Genomic DNA, 21951 nt, shown 5'->3' with positions numbered 1-21951 from the left:
TCTGGAGCTCTGCAAGCCATGCCCAGATCTTTGTCTCCATCACCTTCCATGGCTTTGCTGGACACCACAGCGGCTGGAGAGCAACTGGAGAGAGCCCAGTGGTCCAGGATCAGCCAGCATGGATCTACCTGGATGCATGGAATTGTTTTGTTACACTGACAAACAGCTCATTTTCATGTCTGTCCCTGCTCCACTGGCAAAATCCCATCTCCTGAGACAGCACATTGCAGCTCTACCTGACCTAGAGATCTATAGGTAGAGTTTGTCTGCTTCCCATGTTTGTTTTTTTTACCTTTTCCAAATGCTGACTCCTGCATTTGAACCACCATCCCAATGCACCATCAGTTCATTGCCTCATTTTAGGAGTTCAGGACAGGTGCTGATCTCTGTGTCACCACTGAGAGAATACCTGGAATACCACTCAGGCTGGTTTAGGTTGGATATCAAGGAAAGGTTCTTCCCCCATAGGGAGTTGGTCCCCAGGCTCCCCAGGGAATGGTGACATTCCCGAGGCTGCTGGAGCTCCAGGAGTGTTTGGACAGCGCTGCCAGGGATGCCCAGGCTGGGATTGTTGGAGGGTCTGGGCAGGACCAAGAGTTGGACTGGATGATTCTTGTAGGTCTCTTCTAATTCAGGAGATTCTGTGATTAAATAGTACCAGTTTATCAATGTGAGTAATTAACATCTTCCCTCCTAGATCCAACAGAGGAAGTGCATGCCCTATTGTCACAAGAAAATCTTTACAATTACTTTCTGATGCCCTTTTAGAAGATGCCAAAGTGCACATTTTTCCCAAGTTCTACTCTACTATTTCTGAAAGGCTGTAGCTGTTTTATTTTGAATTCCATTAATTCTAGGCAGACACAGAGTTCAGTCACAGAACTGACTCAGTTGTTGATAAAACAGAGTAAGAACTGGAACTGTCCAACTGTTTAATTAATATCAGCTACTATTTCATAGCCGCTGTTTCTGGCAGGAGTGTGGCTTGTCTCACCTTCAGAGAGACAGGGTTCTGCTGTGCTTATCACAGAACCCACACGATCATGGAATGGTTTGGGCTGGAAGGGACATTAAATCCCATCTCATTCCACCCCCGCCATGGCAGGGACACCTTCCACTATCCCAGGTTTCTCCAAACCCCATCCTTGGACACTTCCAGGGATCCAGGGGCAGCCACAGCTTCTCTGGGTACCTGTGTCAGGGTCTCACCACGCTCACAAAGAATTCCTTCCCAATATCCCATCCATCCCTACCTTCTAGCAGTTTGAAGCCATTCCCCCTTGTCCATCACTCCATGCCCTTGCCCGAAGCCTTAAACCCCGTCCCGCTTTGGGACCCAGCTCCTCCTTCCCTTCTTGCCCTGTGGTTTGCGTTTAGCTCTCCTATTCTCGGAGCTTCTTTCCTCCTCTCGCGGACATTATTCACATCCTCCCGCATTATTCACATCCTCCCGCACGGTTTATTCCGCCTCACACCTCAGCCCGGCACTGCTGCCCGGGACAGGGGACAGCGCGGAGCTCCCCGTCCGCTCCCATCCCGACCCGCGCCGGGTGCCGCCCCACACTTTGGACCCTCCTCGCTTCCCGTCCGCCCCAGGGGAGCGACCGGTGGCGGAGCCGCAGCTTCACCCGGAGGAGGCGGTGGCGGGACGCGAGCCCTGAGGCAGCCGAGCCGCTTCCTCCTCCTTCCTCCTCCTCCTCTTCCTCCCCCCCAAGATGGCGGCGGAGCCCGCGGATCAGTTCTGCGTGGCCGAGGAGCGCAGCGGCCACTGCGCCGTGGTGGACGGCAACTTTCTCTACGTGTGGGGAGGATACGTGGTAAGGCGGGCGGGGGGCGCGGGGGAGCCGGCAAGGAGCGGGGGGAGCGGGCTCCGAACACGGGGAGCGGAGCCCCGGGCGGGGCAGGGGGGGGTCCCCCCGCCGCCCCTCAGCCCTCGGCGGGCGCCCGGGGCGGCGGCGCGGGCGCTGATTGGCTGCGGCGGCCGCGCGCCGTTCGAATGGCGGCGGGAGGCGCTGAGGGGACGGCGGGGATGGCGCTGAGGGGACGGCTCAGATCGCCTCACCCCGCCACCCTTTCCCTGCGCGGGCAGCCCGCGATCAGCGCCCTCCTCCTGCCCCGTTTGCAGCCGCCTCCGTCACGGAGCACGTGTGGGGAAGGGCTGGTGGAGCCGGTTCGCTCCCGTCCCTTTGCAGCGCCCTTCGTTCCTCAGCGCGCAGAGCGCGTCTCCTTTCAAGCCTCAATGGCTGTAATTTGTAGCTCAGTTTTTCCAGGGTGTAATTCATGTTCTCGCTGCCGAGTCTCCGCGTTTTATTTATTAGTAGTTGTGTGGTGCTTACAGTCTGTTTTCCTCCCGTAGAAAGCACTGCTGTCACCTCAAAAACAAGCTGGTGGCAGGCTAAAACCCACCTTTTTTTTTTAAACTTATTTTTACTTGTTTTTCATAAAAATAACACTTTGGTTCTGTCATAAGTAAGTCCTTGTGACTTTTAACTCTATGGAGTGCTAAGAACGATACTACATTAAATGCATCCACTTAGTTTTACCTGTTATTTTTCTGTTTATATTTATCTGTTCATCTTGTCTGTCTGTGCACATTTGCCATAAAATTGAAAATACCCGTGCTTGGTGTAATTCCTGGTCTTGATCATGTGGAAACTTATTTCTATAAAGATATTTCATATTCTGTCTACACTTTTCATGGTCTGAGGTAACTTTAAAATGTTCAAAGCTTGTCCTTCCACATTCAAACAAAGAACTCTAGTGGGAGACTCCTGGATTTTAAACTCCATAATATTCTGTATTACTAAATATCCCCTAAATCACTGGTAATCTTTAGTAGTTTCTGTGCCCTGGTCTTTGAAACTGAGGGTGAACTAATGAGCACAATGTTTTCAAAGGTTTTCTGATAAAAAATTGTGCATTGGTGGCACATTCAAAACACACAACTTATATGAAGTTTAGCAAATAAACTTTGCAAGTGTTCTTAGCAGTTTTACATATTTATCTGTTGAAAACAATATGAAAATTGTTGCTCTGTAAGCAACCCTTGACACAGATAAATCATTTTTCACGTGTTGCTGGTGGACTCCTGCCCAACAAACTTTATTTTTGGCGTCAGTGTGTTTGCTCAGAGCTGGTTCTGCAGCAAGTGTTTGACCTCTGACATATCCAGATTGAATTGAGTCAACTTGTGCATGTTGCAGAAGATGCCAGGAGTGTGTAACAGAGGTACCTGGCAGAATAAATGTACCAAAAATATGATGTACCTCTCTGTTTCGCACCTTTCAGAGTGAGAAAGTCGTCAAAACTTTTGAAGTCATCAATATCAGTAACTGAGTTGTCAGTAATTAAATTTCAGTTTTGTATTTAATTTCTTCACATTTATTTAATTTTGAGCCAGTTTTTATTTATTTACTGACTCTGGCTGCTTACTCACTGCCAGGCTTTAATTTCTTTCTAGTGCCAAGGCAGTAATTAATGCTGTAGTTGTTACTCAGCATGAGTTCTGCATTTTTTTGGGCTTCCTCTCAGTTTGTTGTTTTTCCTCATCATTATTTCCCAAATTATTTTTCTTTCTTTATGCACTCTGTTCAGGAGTCTTCATAAATCTTTTTTCCACAGAAGAATTAATTTTCTCCTTTATATTTGACATCTTGGTCTTTAAGTTACAGCTACAAGTAACTTTTTGTGGTTTCAGTCTGCTTCTTATAGTCTATTTTTTTATTCTACATTTTCTCCATTTTCTATATTTTTTATTCTACATTTCTACATTCTAAATTCTCAATTTTTTAATCTACATTCTATGCCAATGGAACCAGCTCCTGATTAAAAGTATCTAATATGAGTTTTAATTCAGGAGCTCAAATCTGGTTGATGTTGTTACACATCTCTTTTTAGCAAAATGTTAAGTTGGTCAATCTGTGCCTTTATTGAGTGGTCCTGAGGAGGAATGAAGTTGTTTATTTTTAAAATAAATGAGTTTTATAATCAGAGCAGTAACACTGGGGTGTGACTTCTGCTCTGGTGGCTGATTTCCTTAAGATCCTTCAGTGTTGCTAAGTAACATAGCTTGGCATTTCATGTGCAAACACAAAAAGCAGAACTGGTTTAACATTTGCACGTTCCCCTTTCAGTGCATTGAAGAAAATGAAGTTTATCTGCCCAGCGATGAGCTCTGGATCTATGACATGGACAGTGGGCTATGGCAAGTGGCACCATTTCTATTGAGTTACTACCTAAAGCTGATTTTTGTCACTGATCTGCAGGGAAAAAGCTTCAGGGACCTTGGTCATGTTAAATAGCAGGTGTTTAATGTAAACATTGAAGGACAGACCTGTGCTGGCAAATTAACTCCAGGAAACACAATCCTTGCTGAAATCTAATTATTGTGTGCAAGGGAATGTTGGAAATGATTTTCTCCAGGCTCTGTTAACACAGGTGCATTTACTTGGCAGTTTATTTTGGCTTAGTTTTTTTACATTAACTTTCATGTTAGAGCAGTTAAACACTGGCTACTTGGGCTCTTGATATACTTGCAGTTATATATTTATTATTTTTGGTATCAATTCCATACACATTACAACTCAAAAATAACTCAGAACTTCCCTTTTTTCTCTTTCCTTCCACTTTCTTTTTTCCTCTCATTTTTCTTTCTTCCCCCCCACCTTTTTGTTACCTTCTTCCTCCCCTTTTTGTTTCCTTTCCCCTCTTTTTCAGGCCTCTCTCCCCCCTCCCTCCTTTTTCCCCCTTTCCTCTCCTGCCCTTTCTTCCCTTTCACCCCATTCTTTTGGCCCATATTTTTCCCCTTTCCCCCCTCTCTTTTCCCTGTTTTCTCCCCATTTCTTTCCCCCTACAGACCATGATTTTCTGTCCCTTTCCTGTGGGGCAGGGTTGCCCAAAGCCCCTTCACCCTCCCTTGGTTTCCCTGCTGTCCCAGCCTGGCAGTTTGTGCTCCAGGGAACCGGGATCAGGAAAGTGATCTGGGTTAAACAGAACTTTTTTCTCAGGGTTGTATTTATCCAGGATCTGCTCCTGACCTGGCTGAGCTCTCAGCAGAGCTTCACATCTGCAGGGCACAGCAGGAGCCTCAGTTTTCCATTTCTGACATCCCAGCAATGCCAGATTCTCATTTCAGGAATTCCTGGAGTTAATAGTATTTCCAGTTTTCGAATAGTCAATCATTCAGCTCTACTAAAGCTCTTCTAATGTGAATTTCACCTCAAGATCAAAATCAAGATACTTCATAAACACCCAATATCCACATGGAAGTTTTCTTCCACCACAGGAGCCCAACTTCACCTGTAGCTCCTAATCCTTATTATGGCCCAAACCATATTCTCACCTTTTAAATGTAAAACTTTTGACTAAATCTGTTTGAGATTGTTCCATTTGGGCAGATTTGAAGTGGCCTAATGTATTTTTTTTAAATTGCAGGACAATGCACCTGATGGAAGGGGACTTACCCACCTCTATGTCAGGCAGCTGTGGGGCCAGCATCAATGGGAAGCTGTACATTTTTGGGGGATTTGATGATAAAGGATACAGCAATCGGGTATTGTTTTTTTTTTTTCCCATAACATTGTGTTTTAATAAGTATTAATACTGCCCTTGCTATTTATCTGTATTTGTATATGAATGAAAGAGAAATTTGAGGAAAAGCTTTCTTTTTCTAAAACTTTCTATATTTATGCCAGTGCTTTCCCAAGTGGTTTTTAAAAGTATTTTGACAACCTTAATTGAGACTAATCTCTGAATATCGCTTTTATTTTTGTTCTTTGATACCAATTCACTGCTGTAAATAACCAGGTAATAGTTAAGGTTAAAATAGAGCTACCAGCTTTCCTTGTAACTGAAAACAGAATTAGCAAAATAGATTAAATCAGTTGTTTTATCATTTAATATAAATAAAGTCAGAGTTGACTCCTGACTAGAAAATCAGTGAAATGGAGCCTCTTGTGAAACTTTCTGCCAGTTCTTCCACTTGAACTTTGTTTTTGTGGTGTATTTGCCATTGTAAACTCACTGCCAGTTCCTCTTTAACTTCCAGGCTTCTGGGGGTGGTGGGTTGTTTTTTTTCTGGTGGTGATTTGTGGTTCATGCTGAAAACATTGTCATCTTTTTGTTCTCCTTTCAAGCTGTATTACGTCAATTTGAGAACAAAAACCGGAACCTACAGGTGGAAAAAAATCACAAATTTTAAAGGTCAACCTCCCACACCTCGTGACAAACTTTCCTGCTGGGTGTACAAAAACAGGTAACACATGAAAAATACTTAATCTGTGTTGATTGCAGAGAGAAAGTGTTAAGAAGTGGAGAGAACTCAGGTTTGGGATGGAGGAAACTCTGATTTTTAGCTTGACTTGCTGGGGGATTTTATAACAACTTTGTACCAGAGTTTCCTCAAGTGTGAACTGAATTAATGGTAAATAAAACCCCACTTCAGGAATGAGGTGTTTAGGCAAAGTTTATGGAATGTTTTTTACTTTAGAAAGCTTTTATGCATCTCGTACATGACTTTAGCACATTAAAAACAGTATAAAAATTTCTTTCTCTCTATACATTAATTATTTTAAACATTAAATCCATTTAGTGTATTTCCAAGGATTTTAACAGCTGGCAGTTGCAAAGGCGTTTCAGTGATTATCTTTATCTTGCAAGGACTGACATTTGTGTTGGAAAAGTGACTAAGTGTGTTTAAAAAACAGACTTTGCTAAACAGAAATCCTCCAGATTTTGTGTTTATTATGGAAAATGTCTGGATAATGAGGCAGAAGTGATCACAAGCAGGTGCCCTGTCAGTGCTTTATTATTAAATCTGTTACAAACAAGTCAGAATGTGATTGATGGTGAATATTATCAGATGGAAATGACTTATCTCTTTCTGGACTCCACAGCTAAAGAGGTTTTGCATAAGCTCTGCAATGCCCCTGGGTGCCAGATCTTGGTTTTGTAATTCTAATTTACCTGCAAGAGATAGGAAAATACAGATATTTAAACAACTCCCTAGCTGTTAACACAAGGCTATTCAAAACAAAATGCAATTATTCAGGGTTTTGTGTCATCTGCATGCTGAGAAAATCACCTAATTTTAGATGATAGAATGGAACCTGTTGGTGTAAAAAAGATGATTTATGAATGGCCCTTTCCTGGGTGGAATGTTGAGCTGGGAGGTGTGTGAAGATTTGCAGTGGGAAATTCAGCAGTGCTTGGTTGAAAAATTTTATTTTAAGCCAAAAAGAGACTTTTTGTGCCATGTGGGACAAATCTTGAGAACATTTCTTGCCAGAAGTTGGACACAGAAGGCAAAAAAACACAGCAGGAGCACAGGAACTTCACTAGGGAAGGAGGCATTTCATTGTCCTGGCTGTTATTTCTTAATTTTGCCTGGAAACAGCACTAATAATAAACTTCTGGAGAGAGGAACAGAGACTTTGAGATGTCTTGAATAATTTCCTTGTGTGGGTTTCAGTCAGGTTTGGTGAGGGTGTGGCTGTGACCTTCACCTTGTTTGGGTTTGCATCATCAAGTGCAACACAAAATATTCTCATTGTTTATATTACTGCTAGTGCAGCAGTAACCCAAAATATTCATTATTACAGCTTATTCATTTTAATCTTATTTCCAGAACAGCTCAGTGAACTGGTTTTGTTGTTTCAGGTTAATTTATTTTGGAGGTTATGGCTGCAGGAAGCACAATGAGCTCAATGATTGTTTCGATGTCCACGATGCGTTTTGGGTAAGAGATTTGTCCCCATTCCCTCTGATTTGTGCTTTCTGATTTGGAAAAAAAAAAAAAAAGATCCTTTTTATCATCCTTGATGAGCATGAAAAACTGATTTTTATTTATAGCATCAGCAGAAATGCAAATTTGGGAACTTTTTAAGGTTTGAAATTCCAGATATTGCACATTGGGAGTGGTGGTTCTTCCACATGTCCCACGTGCTTGGAGTGCAATGAATTAAATTCTGTCAAAGCAGGAAAAAGGCAGGATTTTAATCTGAAGGCATATTTTAAAGCTGAAACTCCCAGAAAAAATGGTGATTTATTTATTTGAAATAACATTAGGGAATTCAGAGCTTCCCAAGTCTAACTGACAAGTACTCTGAGTTAATTTATTGAATTTATTCTCCAGAAAGATGCCTGGATAATCAACTTTCCTACAGTAATTTCTTATAATTAATAGAAAGATGACTGATCAGAGTATTAACAGGAAGCTTCTGACATCAAATATTAAAGACTGACACACAAGAATTGTTTTTGTACAATCTATTTATTTCTCAGTGTGTTACAGTAAGATTTAGAAGGTGAAATTTGCTGCAGTGTCTGTTGTTGGGGCCCAAAGCCAATTTTCAGGTGTCACCAGCCTGAACATCCCTGGGTGCTGCTGACCTTCAACTGAATGCAAGCTGCTGCAGCATTCTTAAAAATATCACCACATTTTTTTAATGAATTTGCCTGTTTTTGTGTATTTTCTGTTTGGGCAGGTCCCTTGCAGGTTTGTATCCTTCAATAAGCAGAAAGAATTTTAAAATGAAACAAAATTTTTAAAAAATTTCTTCTTTTTTTAGGAAGGACAGATATTCTGGGGATGGCACAATGATGTTCATGTTTTTGATACAACCACACAGACTTGGTCTCAGCCAACAATTCGAGTGAGTGGTTTTTAGTCTCACATCTTGACACAACTGGGATTTTAATGAGTTTGGAATAATTATTGTGCTCTAGAAATTGGGGACACCTCCCACTGTCCCAGGCTGCTCCAGCCCCAATGTCCAGCCTGGCCTTGGGCACTTCCAGGGATCCAGGGGCAGCCACAGCTGATCTGGGAATTCCATTCCAGCCCCTCCCCACCCTCCCAGCCAGGAATTCCTTCCCAATATCCAACCTAAATCTCCCCTTTTCCAATTTGAAGCCATTCCCTGGGTCCTGTCCCTCTATCCCTTGTCCCCAGTCCCTCTCCAGCTCTCCTGGAGCCCCTTCAGGCCCTGCAAGGGGCTCTGAGCTCTCCCTGGATCCTTCTCCTCTCCAGGTGAGCATTCCCAGCTCTCCCAGCCTGGCTCCAGAGCAGAGCCCTTTGGAAAACTGTATCCGTGTATAATTAACGTGGATAACCTGTCACAGATAACAGGAGAGCTCTGTCTTACTGAGATGAAAATATTCTCTAAAGTTCATAAAATCCAGGTGAATTTGTGTGAGAACTCAGCAGAAGTTGTATATTTTAAGGAGTGTCTGGCAGCATTTTATGGTCTTTACAAGATACTCTAAAATCCCTATAAAACCAAATGGAAAATCTAAAATGACCATTCCAAATTAAAAGCCAGTTTTGCCACTTTTAGTTCTGATTTACCCAGGGAGGATTTTTTGGCACGTGGCTATAACCTCAGATTTTTAAGGTGTGATTTCCAGAGGTTTTCTTAGCAGTTCCTGATGATTTGTAGATCAGAAAATAAAACTCCAGGAGATTTGCTGGAGTTCTGAAGGATTCTTTTGGTTCTTTCAGGGTGGAGATCCACCTCAGCCTCGAGCAGCTCACACATGTGCTGTGCTGGGAAATAAAGGTTACATCTTTGGAGGACGAGTGCTGGTAATTCAATATTTTCTTGGCAATCACATTATTTTCCTGGCAGGTTTTTTTGGGGGTTTTTTGTCATTTTGTAGTAGGAAAAAAAAATCCCAAATGTCTTTGGCCTAACCTGGATGTTCAGGGCTCTGAATTTAGGATGCTGCTTGTCATTACCCTCTACAAAAAGAAGAATATTTCTGTTTGTAATGTTCGTGATTGTCCCAAAAAAGGTAAAACACAGATGATTGTATGGTAAATAACAGATTTAAGTTGGCTTTATGATTGAATTTTGCCATTTTTTTGCACATAAGTGTCTGAAATACAGATGTCTGGAAGAGGTGATAGAAAAAAGGATGCAATCTGTGCATACAGAATTTAGGTTTGGATTGTGGCTGTGTAATTTTAACTCTTCCTGACTCTTTTTAACTTGAAAAAGCCATAGGCACCACCCCCCTGATTATCTGTACCTAAAATCCATGAAGCCACACTCAAACCTCCCAGCAACACTTGGGATTTCTCCAGTGCTAATTGAAGGAGATTTTCCACTCAGTTCCTCTCTGCTGAAGCACTGATGTAAGAAACAGATCCTGTAAGGCAAGTTAAAAACCTCCCCATTTCAGCGACTGTGCACTCTTGTGTTTTATTTTTAATTGAAGTTTTTAGCTCTTTTCACTACAGCTGATTTAGAGCCTTTAATCCTACTCAGCTAGAGGATGAGCCTGGATGTTTTCTATCTCCAAAAAGTGACAGTGAAGAAGCTTCTGAGAGCTCCCAGTGCGTGTTCCTGTAGTTCTGGTCTAAAAAAGAGAAGGAATTAGTTTGGGAATGAACATATTCCAGCTCCACCTTGGAAAGCTGCCACAGCCTCACCCCTTTATTCCCAAATCCTGGCAAACAAAGAAGTGTAAAGCTGCACTTTGTTCCCCATTCCCTGATTTTCCTGCTGGAACATTCCTTTGGTAAATCTGCACTCCTTCCACTCCTGCTGCTCAGACCAGGCAGGGGCAGAGTGACCACACCATGTCCATCCACTTCCCATTCTCAATTGCCTCCCACACCTGCAGGAAGTTTTTATTTAAGTGCCTTTCCAGAGCAAACAGAAAAGAAAATAATTAAAATTGATCCTGTTTGTTCTTGCCATTATGTGACCTTTGATTCAGGATCTCTGGAATTGTTGCTCAAACCCGAGAGAGCTGCACTCAGCGCCTCCCAGAGCTGTAGGTTTGGACAAACTGGGTTTGCAAATAACTGAAGGAAATGAAGAGATTTTAGAAGAGATTGGAAAATCAGGGTTATCCATGCCCTGAGTGAGCCCTGTGCCTCTGCCCTGTGTGCTCACAACTGAACCCTTGCTGACCACAGCCAAGTCCTGCTCCTCCCTCAGGGAGCTGAGAGGGGAAAAACACCAAAGTGGAGATGTGAAGGTCCCTGGGATGATTTGGTCCTGCCCTGCCAGTTATTCCTGAACACCTCCAAAACCTCCTTCCCCCAGGGCTCAGTGAGGGCTCTGTGCTCTTGAACTGCTCTGTAGCTCCAGCTGGGGTTTCGTGCAGCCTCTGCCAGGGAAATTGTGATTTAGCTGGAGCTCCCCTGTCATTCCTCCACTGCCCTCAGAGGATTTGCCCTCAGGCTTCTGTTTAACTCTGTTTGACTACAGCATTCTGATCTCAAAAAGGTTTTTCTCTTCAGCTTCCTTAAAAACTTGATAAATTTCAGTGAAACCACTTGGGAACCTGTGTCAGAGAAGAGTGAGATTGTGGAAAGCTGTGTTTAATTCTGTAGGAGAGCAGCAAGTGTAATTTTCACCTTGGTGATTATTATTGATCCATTTTCTATCCTAGAAATAAATGGAAGGAAACATAAAAAAGGTGAGGGCACATTCAGTGGGGCTTGAGGAATTAATGTAAGTCATGAAAAGAAAAAGCTAAAGACAGCAGAAAACCACTAAATTTCCTGACACCAGCAATAATTCCTCCCCAAAGGATGAAGTTTTGCTTTTCTCCAGAAATTAAGGAGCAAACATGGGGTTGCTCTGCTCCTCCTTCTCCTTCTAGTTCACCATAATACAAATCTTCCCAGGGAAAAGGCTCTGCAAGGAACCAGAAAGGGCCAGGAAGTGTCATGAGGCTTCTCCTATTCATCTTTCTGGGAGGAAAGGGCACCTTTTTCCAAACTTGGAGCTAGAACTGGTAAAAGAAGATGATGATGATGATGATGAGAATCAGTTGTACCAGGAGTCATTTGAAACAGGCTCAGAAGTGTTATGTGGACTCAGTTCCTTCAGGTAAGCCCCTGGAAAAACAGAAATGGGAGAAAGTGGGAAGGAAGGAGAGTTAGTCCAGAAGTTGATGCGAGTCTTATGTTTGATTTAAGTGGAAAAATTTCATGTTGAGAATGAAGTAAATGAACCAAAGCCTTTGCAGCAGCTCCTCACACATCTGGTGCCTTAATGTAAGCATGTTTGTATTTCCTGTCACCCCTCCTGTCAGCAAAGCTCAGAAGATCCACGGAGCTGCAATCCTTCTCTTGGCAAAGCTTGGAGCTGGAATAGCTTTTGTTTGTAAATTCAGGAGGAAAAGCTGCAGAATTCCCTGTCCCAGCAGGGAGCTGGGAATAATGTCACCCTTAAAGCCTTTCGTGGTGCTAATCCTGAGACAAAGCAGGTCCTGCTTAACCACAGGGCTGCAAGGAAATGAACTTGCCAGAGATAAGCAGAGTGTCTCGGGAGGAGCTCCAAGGGAGATGCCAGCCCTTTTAGGAGGCTTGGTGCTCTTAAGCCAATTAAAAATCATTTTAGGATTGGCATTAGAATGATGAAATAGAGCAGGAAACAGAAATCCATCAGAACCTGCAGGAGAGCTGTGTGGCGAGTGATGGTCCTGTAAACCGGTGTGGTTCCAGCTTCCCAAAAAAGGGTTGGGTAGAAAGATGCTTTTATTTGTTAAAGGCCTGGATCTTGGACAGCTGGTGGTGTTTTGAATTCAAAATGAGGTTGCTGTAATTTTTCACCTGTCCAGCTGTTGAATCATGAAAATGCAAAGATTGTAACACATTGATTTCCCAGGGAGCAGGAAACAGAACTTCTCCATCTTCTGCCTAGGAAAGGAAAGTCAGCGAGGAGGTCTTGAACAGGATCCTTTGGAAACCTTAATTTTCAACATAACAACAACTTCCTTTGATAGATACCCTTCATATCAAATTGTATTACTCCAACATGATTGAATATTTTCAGTTGTAGAGGCCAGGATGTTGGGTTTGCCCCAAATGTACAGAAGATCCCAACTGCATTTTGCATTCTGCTTGGGTGATTTGTTCCCCTCACCCCCTTCAAAGCCACCAGAAGGAGCAGGAAGCTGGATAGAATTATCCTGGAAGACAGATTGTTCCCCTGGCTGTCAGCTGGACCACACCTGGTTGGTTTTGATCACTTTTGAGGGATAAAATGGCTCAGGCAATGCCCCAAACCCTCACTATCCGCTTGTCTTTATCAAATGCTGCTTCCCATTCCCTTCCCAGGACAGCAGGGTTAGCAGTGCTTGGCAGAGGAGGTTGTAGCATTCCTGAAAACCTTGCTATTCCCTGAAATCCCTGAGAGACTTCCCAGGGCTCTGCTGGACAGCTCTGGAAGTCCCTCAGCCTCACTGCTAGGGGTACAAGCACTCCTTTCAGCCTAGTTCTGCCTCAGAGGATCTGCAAGCTGGAGAAAGGCTTTTGCTAATAGATCTATGGACTTCCCAGGGAGAAAAGGAGTTGGAAGGTAAGGCAAGAAACATTTCCCTACTTCCCAGGTGGTTTTTGTAGTTCCCAGGGGAATCACAGCTCCCAGTCAAGCAAAGAAATCCTTTCATCACCTTTTCCACCACCCCCAAGGCAGTCAGACTTCCTTCATCTCAAATCCCAGGCAGATAAGTAAGTGGAAAGATCTCCCATTTTATTTTATGGCAAATGCTAAAGGGTTCTAAAACCTTGCTGGTGGTCACTTTGTGAAAGGAAAAGAGGGAAAAACACAAATGAAGGCCTTTTTTTCTGGGAATATACAGAGTACAGCACTACCAGGATACTCCGAGGAGTAGTGACCAGACAGGAGGATACAAACTTCTGATCCCAGTGTCAAGGAAAATAACACCAGGCAACCATAGGAGAGTAAAACACCTTCTGCATCCCCCTGCCAGGAGTTCTGTGGATGGAAGTTAAAAACATTTGCAGGAACTGGATAAATACCACAAAGCTCTTCACTTTTAGAAGCTAAAATTGGCCCCATAGTGCTGTTGCATGACTGGAAATATTTCTGCCAGGCACTTTTCCTGAGAGTTGCATGGTTTTTGTGAGGAGAAAAGCTTTTCATCTGCCACAAAAATTCAGATTTATATTAAGGCACGTGGGTACAGATTTCTTCAAACCATTGCTACTTGGAATATTCTGTCCCAGGAAGGCCTCACTGAAATGTTTTGTTTATTGTTTGCTTAAAATAACCCTAGTGGGATTTTATTTCTTTGTTTTAGCAAACCAGAATGAATGATTTGCACTGCCTGAATTTAGACACTTGGACTTGGTCTGGAAGGTAAGTTTGCCTTTTTAACACTTAAAACTGAATTTAGAAGATGGAAGCATATTGTTAAATAGTTCCAGAGCTATTCCTGCAGCTTTTCACAGAGGAGAATGAGGGTTTGGGGATTTGTAACAGCTGCTGGATTGTGATTTCAATGGAATTGAATTTGAGAGTGGTTACTAAGCTTTTCCTGCTCTGCAGCAGAGCATTGATGGTGCTGTTTAAAGCACAGCGTGGAGTGATTTAACACCATTTATCCATATGGAATTCCAGGTTTTAGGGCTTTTTGAATGCTGAGTTTCCTCTCTGTAGTTGGGCTAATTACAGCACAAATTGGGAAAAGGTCTCTTCTAAAAACACCATGAAATCCTTAAAAAATGAAGGTTTTTCTTTCCAAAATTCAAGTTATTCCTATACTGTGATCCAAGAATAGTTCATAAGACTTATCCATGATTTTGTATAGTATATATATAAATACTTCTATATGTGCTGGATCTCTGTAAATTTGGGAACCTTCTGTTCAGCTCTTGCAGCACCTCTGCAAAGAGTCTTTGAGAGACTGAACAAAGAGATTTAAGACTAAAAGAAATATTTAAGATATTAGGGAAAAAAAGGAGTTTTCACAGTGTCTGCTGCTGTAGGCACCTCACAGGAGATAAAGTATTTGTATTTATTCAGTATTTATTTCATCTGATCACAAAAGGAGCCAATAAGGATTTATTAATAAATAATTATTTTATTTACTAACAGTCAAGTTTTTTTTCTTATTCAACTCTACACAGTTTTCTTAAGGAATTGCATAATATGAACCTGCTAACCCAGGATTATCATCCAGCAGCAGATTGCAAAATTCATTTCAGCTGCCCCTACCCAGAGGTTGCTTTCCCTACCTTGAGCTCTATTAAATTGTCATTCAATATTTCGTTATTTCTGGTACTGGGATCATTTCTCATGCATGAAAATTGAAATTTTATCAGTTATCAGTATCTGTTTGATTTTTGTTTTTTAACCATCAAAGCCCAGGCTTTCCCTTAGCCAATTTTAGAAGCCTCTTTTCTTGACTTGGATTCAAACAAATATTGCAATTTGGCCTTGAGTGCCAAATTTAGCAGGGCCCTTTTGCAATCCCTGTGTAAATATCTCTGATAATCTGTTTTTTGGGGGATATCAGGATCTTTACTGTTCACATTCTCAAGCAAACCCAACTAAAATAAAATCAATTTCAATGCAGCTCAGCTAAAATAGATTTCAAATCTCTATTTTTGAATATGAGATTTTATCAATAATAAACCTCCATCTGTTTTGTGCTTAGGAAATCCCCTCTTTACTAATATTTATTTCAAAACCTGGGTGAGCATTTTATGATTTGAAAATCATAAAATGAAAATAGTTTTTGGATCAGAGGTAAAGCCACAATCCTTGTGTCATTTAAAATCATTTTCCCTGGAGTGAAGAACCTGTAGCCTCTCAGGATTCATCCAGTTTTATATCAGTTAACTGTTTTTGTTTCCCTGCATGTACATGGAATTTATTTGGGTATTCAGTCTGGTTTTTTTACTGGGAAAATACCCAAGGTACTTCTAGGACAAACTGAAATTTTCTGCCAAATTTATTTTTATCATTGTTTGAAAATTTGGGGTTTGTTTGTTTGTTTGTTTGTTTCACCCAGGATTAATATCAGTGGAGAGAAACCCAGAGATCGCTCCTGGCACACACTGACCCCCATAGGGGATGACAGACTTTTCCTTTTTGGTGGACTAAGCTCTGATAATGTTCCTCTGAGTAAGTCATTCAGAGTAATAGAATTAATTATAATTCTGTTGTGCATTTCAGATCACACAAACAGGCTATGAGATCATCTGTAGGAGTGGCTTTTGTAGAAAAAGCAGCTTGTTTCCATGAAAAAAACCTGAAATTAGCGAAAGTAATTTTAAGATAAATAATAATTTCATAGATAAATCCACTGGGAGATGATTTTCTAGATTTATCCAAAAGAAAGAGATTTAGGTGTGTTTTAATTCCAGATTTCAGTGCAGTGAGGGTTCTGGGACAACATCAAATTACAAAGAGTGAAAAGATGCAGCTTCATGAAGTGCTGATGTTACTTCTGCCTAAATAAACATGCTCTTAGAGCCGTTTGTGTGACTCAAAAGATAATTTTTTGTCCCAAAAAGCCCATTAATGAGTGTTCTCCCATTGCAGGTGATGGTTGGATCCACAGCATTGCAACAAACGGATGGAAGCAGCTCACCCATCTGCCCAAGAGCAGGCCCAGGTACAGAAACACAAATCATGGGTGCTGAAATGCAATCATTTCTCAAAATGAATCAATTTTTAAATTCTTGAACAGTATTCTTAAAGAGCATTTCAGAATATTAATGCAGTGTGGTTGAATAGTTTAGCACCTTTTTTTTTTTTTTGCCTTCATACCTCATTTTTAATTTGTGTATTTGATGCTTATTTGGATGAGATGTTTTTGTGGTGAAGGATCTGAGTGTCCAACTGACCTCGTTCTCTGTAGCCAAATTATTGTTATATAAACAAAACCATAAAAAATGGAGGAATTAACAGCCAAGGGGAATAATAAAAGCTCATTAATATTTATACAGTATTAGAAACAGGGGAGGAGAGAACCATGAAAAAGTTGGTGCCTCTTTCAGACTTCAAAAGCAAAATTGATTGTTAACCCAGTGTTTGAAGCATTATCTGTGTTTCTATGTTAAAAAATATTGAACTGATTTGTTGTAGATAATAAATATTCAGATTTTCATTGAATTCATTCCCTGCATTCACACAGGAACTCCCAGCACAATTTTATATCATTTTTTTTCTGATACAAAAATGTCCAGTTCTGCTCTGCTCCCTGCCTTGTTACTGAAATATCTTCACCTTAACTAATTTTCTTCCTGTTTTAGCCTGTTCTGGGCTGTCTTTTAAAAACAACAGCCACAGCCAAACCAACTTTTCTGCCTTCTTACCCTTCCAACTCTTTCAATCCCAAATAAACTCTGACCTCAGCCTCACCAAGTATTTTTGTTTTACGATCAGTGATCTCTTCACGATATTTAAGGACTGAGGAGTCTTTAAACACAGCACAGCAGGAGCAGCCAGGGGTCTGTGCTCAGCTCCTGAGTCTCCTAAAGCTTCCCTGTGATGGGATTTTTCCTGGAAAAGGCTGGGAAAGGGCTGGGATGTGGTGGGAAGCAGCAGCTCAGTTGGAATCACCTCTGTGCCCTGCTCTGGCTGTGGGGATCAGGGACTCCTGAGCCCCAGCTGGTTCCCAGGCACTTCCAGGGGATTTTGGGATTTGGGTTGTAGGGCTGAGGACCTTCCCTGGACCTAATTCTTTACAGAACTAAAGGGCCTCCCCTACTTCATCCAGAACCCAAAATCTCAGTGAATTTTTCAGGAATTCACAGAATCTTAGGGTCGGAAGGGGATGGCTCCTGGAATTGTGGATAAAAGGAGCCACACCAAAAGCCTGTCCATACATTGAACTGGTTAAATGTCAAGTGTTTGTACCATAATTTTATTTTCTGCAGGATCTCTGCAACTGGAACAGCTTTAAATCAGTTCAATTGCTCTTAAAATGCAGAGCAGTGTAATACATTTATGTGTACTTCTTTTAGATATTTATCTTATTTTGTAATAAAATTCATCAGTGTCTTTTCCTGATGCTTCTGCAACTCAGATTCCTTCCCTAAATTTCATAGAGAATAATTTCCTTCAACCTCCACTTTTAGCAATTTCTAAAAAACTGCCTTCTCAGGTGATCCTGAATTGGCAGAAAATACTGCTCCTCTCTCTGTCCATCAGTTTCACCTCAGCCAATTCTGCATGCTGGGTTTAAATAGAGAACAAACTGTTTAACTCCTGGGTTCCCAATGTTTTCATTCCCATGTAATGCTGTTGCTGTAGCTGGAAGAGCACTGTGTGATTTCAATAACGTGCTTTGTTAGAATGTTTAGGTGATAAGTTAGAGCAGCCCATGGGAGGACAGAAACTCTCAGGCAGTAGGAAAAGCCTCAGGTTGCGAGCTAGGATGTCACCAGAGCCCAGGCAGGAAAGGCTTCCCAGTGTTCTCCGTGACCAAGCCCAGAGTTTCCCTAATGCAGATCAGGGAGAGACAGATCTGTCCACAGGTATGAGGTAGGGAAAAGGTGTGGTACCTCCTAAGGACTGATGTGAAGGGAGAAGGAGAGTGGGGACGTTTATTTTTGCGTGAAACTTCAGTGGTGCTTTTGGTTTTGGTTCAGCAGCTCTAAAGTCCATCAGCAGTGGTGCTAGAGCAGAAAAATCTAATCATGAAAAATCAATCCCTCTGCAGGATCTTTCTGCAAGATTATAAAGTCAGGCTTTGCTTTTGTGGGGTCTTTATCATAAAACTTCCTTGGTGTGATGGAAGTTATTGACTCCCAGAAAATGATCCCAGGAATCTCTGGGGGAAGGGTAAGACTGGAACAGGATAACTGGAGATCCAAGTGTGTCAACACTGAGAACCACCCCCAGGCTAAAAGCCATGAGAAAATTGTCCTTCTGAACCAAAGAAAGTGGAAAATTGCAAAAGGAAAAGCTTGGCAAAAGCTTGGTTTGTAGAGTTGCTTAAAAATTTTCCACTGTGGTGATAAGTAAGACAAAGTTTATGTGCCCAGAATACAGAAAAGTCAAATAATGACAAAATATATTGGTCTGTATGAAAATAACTCTCATGAGGTGGGGAGTCACATTGCTCTCTTATTTTGTTTTATTAAATAAACAAGTATTTATATAAATAATCAAATATATTTGAAGGTGTTATTTTTTAAACTCTGAATTAATATGTTGGTCTTGCTGGTAACACACAAGTTGTTTCTCAGGCACTCATTGTGTTTCTGGTTTGATTTCCAGGTTGTGGCACACAGCCTGCCTTGGGCAGGAGGGAGAAGTGATGGTGTTCGGGGGCAGCAAAGATGATTTGCTTTTTATGGACACGGTCAGTAAACCGGAGAAGAAATCCCATCACTGGGATAATTATAATTGATAAAAAATCATGGAATGGTTTCAGTTGGGAGGCACCTTAAAGTCCATTTAATCCACCCCTGCCATGGGCAGGACACTTCCCACTATCCCAAGGTGCTCCAAGCATCACCCAACCTGGCCTTGGACACTTCCAAAGATGGGGAGGCCAAAACCTCTGAGGAAATCAATTAATAATATATTTTTATATATAGGATTTTAATTGGAAAAAAAGCAAAACCATATTGAGTTTGGCTCAATTTGCTGAAACTGGTACCTGAAACCATTACACCACTGAGGAAATTATAATTTACACACCACAGATTATAAATGAATTATAATTTACACACCACTGATTCCACTGAAGAATCCCCACCTGATTTCTTGACAGACAGAATAAAAAGGAAGTTGTAACTCAGATTCCTTACAAACAGTTGGTCAAGTCTAATATTTCTAAACCATGGTCATAAATGTGACATTAATGGAGAAAACTGTAAAGTTGTTTGTAATGGTTCTTTCTTTCTCTTCATCAGGGTCAGTGCAGTGACTTGTTGATATTTCAGACTCAGCCTTACTCCCTGCTCAGGTGAGTTGGAGTTACAGAATCCCAGAATGGTTTAGGCTGGGAAGGACCTTAAATCCCAAATCCCACTATCCCAGGTGTTGTTTTAGCCACGCTCTCCTGCAGAAATTGGGTGAAATACCCAATTACCTCCTCAGGAAATACCTGAACCCTTCAATGTGTGATGCTGCTGTGTCATTCCCTGCACGTGCAGCCACGACACCTGTAATTAACACCTGTAATGAATGCACATCACCGCTTTAATTAGGCTTCATTTGTTAGAGTATAAACTATTTAGTTCAATTATTTTTTTTCTTCTTTTTTTTTTTTTTTTTTTGTTTTGTTTCTATTTCTGTTCCTCAGGCTGTGTCTTGACTACATCGGGAAGAACGCAGCTCTCTTGGAGAACCAAATTCCCTGCTTGCCATCCAAACTTCTGCAGGAAGTGCTGAAAAAAATCACTTTTTGGGCTGCCATGACCCACAGGCAGGAGAGGAAAGCCGAGACTGAGAGACAGAGCCAGCTCCACTCCTCATGAGCCAGGGCAGGGAGCTGCTGGGACACCTCAGAGTGGTTTGTTCATCAGCTTTGCTGCTGTTCCACTGCAGCTCTGTGTTCAGCTGGGTTTCTGAGTGAAGTTTGGCAACAAATCCTTTTTATGGGAACCTCTCGTTTCCTGCGTTACAGAAAACTGATACAACTTCATTTCTAGATAATTGTTCACCTCTGCTGTGGTGGTTTTGACCACCCAGCCCTCACAACCTTTTTGTTCTTTTGGAAGGGGACACAATCCATTTCAGCTGGATAAAATATGGTTAAAGTCTAAAAATCCTCCTTGGCCTTATCCCCATCAGCCTTCCCAAAAAGATAAATTCAACTTGGTGTCTTGGGGACATTCACACTTTGTCAGTCTTAAAGGTAACAAATTTTGCAGCAGCACCACCACCAAATGTTGATTCCACCAGGCTCTGACCAAAATCCAACAGTGGAGCCCCACACCTCACACTCCAAATAGGAGAATCCATCAGGGAATTGCGGAGTTTGGAAGAAAAAGCTGCAACCAGCAACATCACCTGGTCTCTGTAGGAAAACCTCAGTTCGTTCATCACCTGGTTTTACTGTTTCTGTCATCAGGAAGTCCTTCTGGAAATAAGTTGTATATTGTATTTTGGATGTGCAAAGTTTATATTTCTTTCTTGTTAAAAAAAAAAGAACAACAACGAAGTTGCTTATTTATTGTTTAAAAAAAAAAGCAAATGTAGTACTGGTTATTTTTCTGTTTCAAATATTTAGTTAACAGGAGCATAGTCATTAAAATTTTATAGAGAGTTGAATCAAAAGGCATTTGGACATGTTTTTGATGGTTTTAAAATCTAAACATTAATTATTTGGGGGAAAAGAGGTTTTAGGGGGGAGCAAATTTGTTTCAAAAAGGAAGTTTTGTGACTGGTTATTTTAACAGCCTAATTTTATGTGCTGAACTCCCTCCCCTTCTTTTTGGGGGAGGGGGAGTTCAGATGTCCCCCTGAGCCCCGAGATTTGATTTTGGTGGGTTCAGGTGCCCCCCCCAAGGTTTGATTTTGGGGATTTGGGATTGACTTGGTGGATTCTGACACCTCCAAGGTTAATTTTGGGATGGCTGAGTTGCCCCCATGGTTAATTTGGGGGTTTCAGATGCCCCCAGTGTGAATTTTGTTGGGTTCAGGTGCCCCCATTCTGAATTTGTGAGGTTCAAAAGCCCCTGAGGTTCATTTTGGGGTTGTTCCAATGCCCCCAGTGGGAATTCTGGGGGGCTTAGGTGCCCCCAAGGTAAATTTTTGGGGTTTTTCAGGTGCTCTGATGGTTAATTTGGGGAGGTTCAAGTGCCCTCAGGGTTAGTTTTGCTCCCAGTGTTGCCTTTGGGAGGTTCAGACGTCCCCAGTGTAAATTTGGGGTGGTTTGGGTGCCCTGATGTTAATTTTGGGGTTATTCAGGTGCCCCCAGTGTTAATTTGGGATAGTTCAGATGCTCCCAGTGTTAATGTAGGGGCAGTTCAGGTGCCCTCAGGGTGATTTTTGGGGTATTTCAGATGCCCTCAGGGTGAAATCTGAGGTGCTCGGGTGCCCCCGGGATTAATTTTAGGGCTCTTCAAGGTGCCCTCAGGGTGAATTCTGAGGTGTCCGGGTCCCCTCAGGGTGAATTCTGAGGTGTTTGGGTGCCCCCAGGGTGAATTCTGAGCTGTCCGGGTGTAGCCAGGGTGAATTCTGAGCTGTTCGGGTCCCCTCAGGGGTGAATTTCGGGTGG

General features: G+C 42.0%; 1 protein-coding gene across 1 annotated transcript; it reads left to right on the top strand.

Annotated features, from left to right (window-relative positions):
- Positions 1–1487: 1487 nt before the first annotated feature.
- On the top strand, positions 1488–21002 carry KLHDC1 (kelch domain containing 1). Its single transcript, XM_015631292.3, has 13 exons — positions 1488–1817; positions 4134–4204; positions 5434–5551; positions 6135–6253; positions 7657–7735; positions 8568–8651; positions 9500–9583; positions 14065–14123; positions 15781–15893; positions 16314–16386; positions 18999–19083; positions 19640–19692; positions 20032–21002. Exons 1-13 carry the CDS (start codon positions 1716–1718, stop codon positions 20204–20206), a joined length of 1215 nt encoding a protein of 404 aa, XP_015486778.1. The 5' UTR covers positions 1488–1715; the 3' UTR covers positions 20207–21002.
- The last annotated feature ends 949 nt before the right edge of the window (positions 21003–21951 follow it).

The sequence above is a fragment of the Parus major genome, chromosome 5 (genome assembly GCF_001522545.3).
Source record: "Parus major isolate Abel chromosome 5, Parus_major1.1, whole genome shotgun sequence".
Classification (NCBI taxonomy): domain Eukaryota; kingdom Metazoa; phylum Chordata; class Aves; order Passeriformes; family Paridae; genus Parus; species Parus major.
The sequence above is the reverse complement of the archived record's forward strand: the minus strand, read 5'-3'. Positions and strand labels throughout refer to the sequence as shown.